Source organism: Adiantum capillus-veneris, chromosome 28 (assembly GCF_014529385.1).
Source record: "Adiantum capillus-veneris isolate H3 chromosome 28, ASM1452938v2, whole genome shotgun sequence".
Taxonomy (NCBI): domain Eukaryota; kingdom Viridiplantae; phylum Streptophyta; class Polypodiopsida; order Polypodiales; family Pteridaceae; genus Adiantum; species Adiantum capillus-veneris.
Window position 1 is genome coordinate 130,180,516 of NC_140958.1, and position 7,039 is coordinate 130,187,554.

Here is a 7,039-nt window from a genome sequence, read left to right on the forward strand (position 1 = left end):
TTCCATAGTTTCTTCTCTGTCTACGTACCCTATCTCTCGTTCTTTCTCTCTCGATCTCGCTCTCGCTATCTCTCTTCCTCTCTCTCTCTCTCTCTCTCTCGATCTCGCTCTCGCTATCTCTCTTTATCTATTTTCCTATCTCTCTCTATTTCTCTATTTTCCTATTTCTCTGCCATAACTCCTAGAGCTCCACTTCCCTCTCTCTCTCTCTCTCTCTCTCTCTCTCTCTCTCTCTCTATCTCTCTCTCTCTCTCTCTCTCTCTCTCTCTCTCTCTCTCTCTCTCTCTCTGTGTGTGTGTGTCTATATATATATATATATATATATAACTCTCTTTCTCTATCTCTCTCTCTCTCTCTCTCTCTCTCTCTCTCTCTCTCTCTCTCTCTCTCTCTCTCTCTCTCTCTCTCTCTCTCTCTCTCTCTCTCTCTCTCTCTCTCGCTCTCACTCTCTACTTCCCTATCTCTCTAATGATCGAACGAGCGACTAATCTAGGGAGATCTAGACGCCCACGACTGCGAAGGACTACACAACATCGACAGAGGCTGCATCAGAGGATCTAGCTATACTACAAGAGGTTGTGTGCTCTTGTGACGCTGTTAGAGACGGAAATACACTGGGTTTTTATAGCCCCCGGCGTCGCTAAAACCGTCACTAATAGCGTCGCTACGAGATTGTCTCTATATGCGACGCTATAGGCGTCGCTATATAGAGACGCTCATAACGACGGTTACAGCGACGTTTACACAGAAGTCTATAGCGACGCTCATAGCGACGCTATAGAGCCATAAATAGCGACGGTTATAGCGACGCCCGAGAGAAATTTTTTTTGGTGACAGGACATTGAATGCCCTGCCACCCATTAACCATATTGTACTTGATTCACTTTTTAAAAAAATGCAAGGGTAGATAATAGACCCAAAATAGTCACCCACAAGACGCATTGTTTGCAAAATTGACAAGCGTAAAATTGACAATTGTACACATCATAGGCAAAATGAATTGATTGGCAAATGTAATAATGACAATTGTACAACATCATAGGCATAAAGAATTGATTGGCAAAATGAATTGCGGTGACAAATGTAATAATATACATCGTTCAAAAAGACGTATAAAATCCGTCTCATGATACATAAGCTATGAGAAACCCTAAACTAATGCTATCTAGCTACGGCTAAACTGACGTCGTCTAGTCAGACGTCTCATCGCGTCCAAGCGGCGTATCTGTCGGATTCTGCAAAAAAAGACAATAAGATAGCTTTCAGTAAGTATAAACATATAACGACATTTATAAAACAATACAAAAAATAGAAAAGAGTAAACCCTAATACTAACCATGCCGCTGCGAGAACTGAGAATGTCCATCAGGGCGTTTAAGCCCTTCCTGCCTGCGTACTCGCGCTCGTACGGTGTGGGATCACGTCCTGTCATCGATCACTGTCAAAACATACAAAGATTTCATTATGTTAGAATTAAAAAACTCATAAACCCTAAACTATCGAACATAAAGAGCAATGCGAAAACACTTACAAAATCGGCCTCAAATGATGCCCATCCACCGCTCCCCAAGTGGTGCGAGCTCCCTACCTCTACTCGCGCTCTGGCTGCATCCTTTTGTTGCTTCCACTTGTCGGGATTCTCGCACGCTGCTTTCTTCGCATTCTTCCAATCTTCTTTGGCCATCCAATCTGGCCTGTTCCACCCATGCTTGATTGCTTTTTGCACTTCGGAACGCTTGTGTTTGCAGTATTCGTGCATTCGAATCTTCATCAGGTCTTCATTGAAGCGCTGATCCCGTGTTGGAACGGGAAACTCATCATGAAGTATGCTGATGACTCTGTCTTTTAAATCACTTGGTACTTCACTCCATTTGTTTAGTATGTAGTGTCTAAACAGCTGAGAGCAAAGACCACGCATGCGCGAGATCATCTTCTTGCCGTCATCATCCATGATGACGCCGCCGCTGAAGTCGAGGGAGTAAGGCAAGCCCTCTGGCCGGTGACGCGTGAACCTGGGTGTCCCGGCAGGGGTCTCTAGCGGTGTGTTGAGTGGGGTGGCTCCTGGCGGAGTAGCTAGAGGTGTGTAGCTGCTAGGAACAGTCAGCCGCGCAAAACCTGGCGATGCTGTGGCTGGTGTGGGGGCGGGCAAAGAAGGGGAGGGTAAAGAGCCTCGTCGAACACGAGGCGGTGTGGAGGCATCGGCGGCGGAATCCCCACAACAACCGCCACCGCCGCCACTAGAGCGCCGGTGTCTAGACAAGTGTGAAGATCGTCTCGTCGACACCGAAGCTTTGGAGAGCGCCGAATGCTCCGAAAGAGAGGGAGATGCGGATGGAGTAGGAACGCGCGATGATGCACCAGAGAGATGACGCTCCACGTACCACTGTCTCTGCTGCGGTGACAAAGAAGAAAGAAACTCCTCATCATCTATACCTGCATTAAACACACGAATATTTAAACTTAATCTTGAATGAATAGAGTAGACAATGACGCAAAGACCATTAAATACAATGACGTAATGACGCATATAAATACAATGACGCAATGAATTGAGTGATAGAAGAGGCAAGTCGAAAACTCAGAATTTTCAATCAAAAGATGTGAGCGCGAGTAGAAAAGAGCGTTATACACCATGGAAGGTACTTAGAGAGCCAGAGCTTTTACAACAAGGAGCAAAATTGTTCAAATACAATATTTGTGGCTTTAAGAGATCTCTCTCTCATCCTCGCATAACTCAGCATAACTTCCTATATCTATATAGAGCTCTCAGTTTAAACACATATCCTCTGTTTCATTTTGTAGCTCCTCTGCATGCACCCCATATAGAGTAGTAGCACCTTGATGCTCGTCTGACACCACCGCAGCGGCTTCTGATTGAGCATCTTCTCTGATCTCCTCCATTGATGCCGTTGTGATTGACACATGGTAGCCTTCATACGTCCCTGCACTACGAGGGGCTACCTCTATGACGTACCACCAGTTTGATGTAGACTTTGTAGGATGAAATATTACCTGCCAGAGCCACATAACTTACATGAGAGCTTTCAAGCACATAACTTGTAAAAGGGGGATGTTAACTATTTACATACTTACTTGTTCACAATGCTCGGGTAGTACGAAAGTGTCTCTTAAGTCAGTCCATTTCTTAATAGAATCCACCTCAAGAAAACCAGACTCTCCTCTACGCACAGTAGCGTTGCGACCCTCCATGATTATCTTGAACCATTGCACGTCAAACAAGTCGACAAAAAATACTCTGTAATCGATCCTCAAAATCTCTTGTAGCGTGCCGAAGTAAGTGAGTTCCGCCACCACAGGATCTGCATCAGAGGAACGTCGTCGACTAGACTGTTCAAATTTTGCCATGATTCCACAATCTTGAGTAAAACGCTTTTTGTGGATCCGTTCCACCCTAAAATGTCGACCTTTACGCCATGCTGCTGTGTATGACTTATACTACAACGAACAAAGATTATGAGTGGCCCCTCAAACGTTTAGAAATAAAGTCACTAGCTAGTCGTACATTGCAAACTTACCTTGGTCGCGCAACCCCGAGAGTACTCCCACTCTTCCTCTGTCACTTCGTCACCGCATTGTTGTGCGCTTTTCAATTGGTTGTGCAACCATCTTAAGCTCATGAATGTTGGTAGGCTCTCCAGACCCGTCGGATAGTGCATCGGTGGTCGTCTTCCCCGTCTCCACTCGATTCGTGCCCTTTGTCGCTCTTGCTTCGCATCCTCATATTGTGAAATCCACTTTTGCATCACTGGATTGTGAAGCATGCAAAATTGGTTGATTTTAGCCTCTAGATCTTCCGTCATCATCTTCTCAACACCGAGATTGCACATGACAATCCCAGATATGCGCTCATCATCTATGGTTCGCCATAGCGTGTCCCGGGCTTTATCCAATCCGTCTAGCCACTCTCCAATGTACACTAGGGACTCTGATACCAACCAAACTTCTGCCATGCTACCCTCCGGACGTGCCTTTTGACGCACATATCCCTTAAGCGTTTTCATGAAACGTTCTAAGAAGAACATCCATCTGGAATGAACTGTGCCAGCTATTTCCACCTCATCAACTATGTGAACAAGAAGATGCACCTGAATGGTTAGCATGGTAGTAGGAAAATGTTTCTCAAACATGCACACAAGCTCCGCAACATTTAGTTTGGCGAATGGTATGGAGTCTACGTTGATCTCCTTTTGTGAGATCCATTGCACCAGCTTTGCAAGTTTGTAGATTTTGTTACGGATGTCGAGAGACAAACATCCCTGAATGGCAACCGGTAAAATAAACTGTAAAGTATGTGCAGCAATTATATTAAAGTCCACATTTTATGCAATGATATTAAAGTCCACTATGAACGTACCTGACACATTTTATGTCAATCGTGTGGCTTCAAACCGGTAAGCTTTCCTTCTTTAGTAAAACACGTTCGGAGCGAGTGCATTACGCCAGTGGGGGTCCGCAAAGATCGAATGGTCTCTTTTACTTTGCGTTCTTGGGCTCTTTTGAAAATCCATGGTGCTTTAGGGAGTTTTATCGATCCATCAGACGCTGCTTGCGGCCAATATTGCTCCATACGATCCACATTTCTAAGGTAAACTCTGGCTCCCAAAGTATCTTTCTTGCCGGTCAGATGGTCCCATAGTAGATTACCCACATTCTTGAATATGTGCATTGGATCGAGCAAGTGATTGATCATGAGTCGGGGCCAGTATGGTAACTCATACCATAGAGATAGTCTCTTCATCCCTGGAGGCAATCCGTCATCGCACATCTCCTTCTGCTCTAACCATGCTTGTGCAGACATCCTTGGTGGCTCTCTTCCCAAAAAGCCGTCGTGTAACACATGATTCTCTGGAAGATACTCTTGATGACCTTCGTAGATTTGCTTCTTCACTGAGGGCGCCCTACGTGCATTCAGTCTAGGTCCACATGTGACACATGCTCTGTATCCGCTTGTTTGAAGCCCTGCATGTATACACATGATAATAGATCAACTATGGGAAAAAACAAGATTTACAGTGTCTGAGTGAGGAGTGTCAATAGATCACCTGAGCATTCTGTTAGCCCGGGATAGTCATGCATGGTCCACATTAGAATGTCTCTGATCAAAGCATTCCGTCGTCCTATGTGTCGGCTCATATCCACCACCTCTATGCCAATCCACAATTGTTGTAGCTCTTCCAATAGTGGACGAAGATACACATCCATATTCTCCACTTTATATCGCCCTGGCACAATCAAGCTTAGCCATAGGTGCCCCTTCTTCGTAGTCAACCACAGGGGGAATGTTGTAGTTGACGATGACAACGGGCGATACACTGTAAGATGTTGATCTTTGACCAAATGGATTTACGCCATCCATAGCCAGGCCTAAGCGCAAATTTCGAGCTTCCCTGGCAAAATCCGACCATGTTCCATCTATATGTTTCTAGGCTGCGCAATCTGCAGGAATTCGTAGCACACCATCCGAAGATTTATTCTCCTCATGCCATGATGTTAGGGCGGCCATGGATTTACATTCGAAGAAATGCTTGATGCGAGGAAGCAGAGGAAAATGTCGCAAAACCTTTTGTGGAATTTTTGTCCCGTGGAGATCTACTCGATATCTTTCGGAATCACATTTCGGACACTTCTCCATGTCTATGTATTCCCCTCTGAAAAGAATGCAGTCATTAGGACAAGCACTACAAGAGACTCTTCATATTAGCGACGCTCTCACAGCGATGTCAAAAAAAATTTCCCGGCGTCGCTATGAGCGTCGCAAATTTACAAAGAAATTTGCGACGCTCATAGCGACGCCGGCTGGGGTAAAAAAATAACCGAGCGCGCCCAAAAACTCAGATCTCAGATCTGAGTTTTTCGGCGCCCTCAAGCAAGGAGCAGGTAACGCTCTCCCTCACTCTCTCTCTCTCTCTCTCTCTCTCTCTCTCTCTCTCTTTTTCTTCTCCACACACACACACACACACACACGAGGAGAGGAAGGAGAGACAGGTATGCTCCTTCCCTCTCCTCATTCTCATGTTCCCTTCCCCAGAGAGAGAGAGAGAGAGAGAGTACAAACAAAAACAAAAACGCACACACACATACATAAACAAAGAATGCACACACACATTGAGAGAGAAAAAGAGAGAGAGAGCATGCATAAACAAAAAACGCACGCATTGAGAGAGGAAAAGAGAGAGAGAACATGCATAAACAAAAAACGCACACATTGAGAGAGGAAAAGAGAGAGAAAACATGCATACGATCCAAAAAAATGCACACACATTGAGAGAGAAAGAGAGAGAAACTAATTTAACGTCGTAGGAAACTAATTAAAATTAAAAGACCTAAAGATCTAGCCGACAAGGAGTTGAACTCAAGACCTATTATTCAAGAGGGAAATGGCATAATCAATCTATCATACTTGGCATGGGTGATAGAAAGGTTATACCATTTATCTCTTTTTATTGGCACACACATCCACACACGCGCACACACACAAGAAGAAGAGAGTTATAACGTCGTAAGAAACTATTTTAAAAGACGTTAAAGATTAGGTTATATGTAGACTTACATTAAATTAGATTTAGGTTTATTTTTAACTAGATTTACGTTTATTTAAGCTAGATTTAGATTTACGTTATATTAGATTAGATTTAGGTCTCCATAGACTGCGATGCCTGCATGAAGCGGGTGAAGAAAGCCCTCAATGGAATATAGGGTATTGCTGCCTTCACTCATGGTGGGCTCCGTCGATCCAAAAGTACTGGTGAAATGTCTTCAGAAGATAGGGAAGAAGGTGGATCTTCAGGGCGGCAAGAGTCACTACATCCCCAACACAATGACCATCTAGACAACCTCTAGTCATTAGACTTATGTTAAATTAGATTTAGCTTTATTTTTAGTTAGATATACGTTTATTTAGATTTACGCTTATTTACGTTAGATCGAGTCCACGCAAGAATTACTTACGGTTTAGGTTTAGAGTTAGACGAACAGTGAAAATATCTACTGTGAAAAGATGTTAAGATGAAGTGAAGTG

General features: G+C 44.1%; 1 protein-coding gene across 1 annotated transcript; it reads right to left on the bottom strand.

The window, feature by feature from the left end:
- Window positions 1-1,049: 1,049 nt before the first annotated feature.
- LOC147421312 (uncharacterized) lies at window positions 1,050-4,384 on the bottom strand. The gene is made up of 4 exons (XM_086504625.1): window positions 4,381-4,384; window positions 1,532-2,433; window positions 1,337-1,438; window positions 1,050-1,235 (listed from the first exon to the last, which is right to left on the bottom strand). The coding sequence occupies exons 1-3, from the start codon at window positions 4,382-4,384 to the stop codon at window positions 1,436-1,438; spliced, it is 909 nt and encodes a 302-aa protein (XP_086360751.1). The 3' UTR covers window positions 1,050-1,235; window positions 1,337-1,435.
- Between the last annotated feature and the right edge of the window lie 2,655 nt (window positions 4,385-7,039).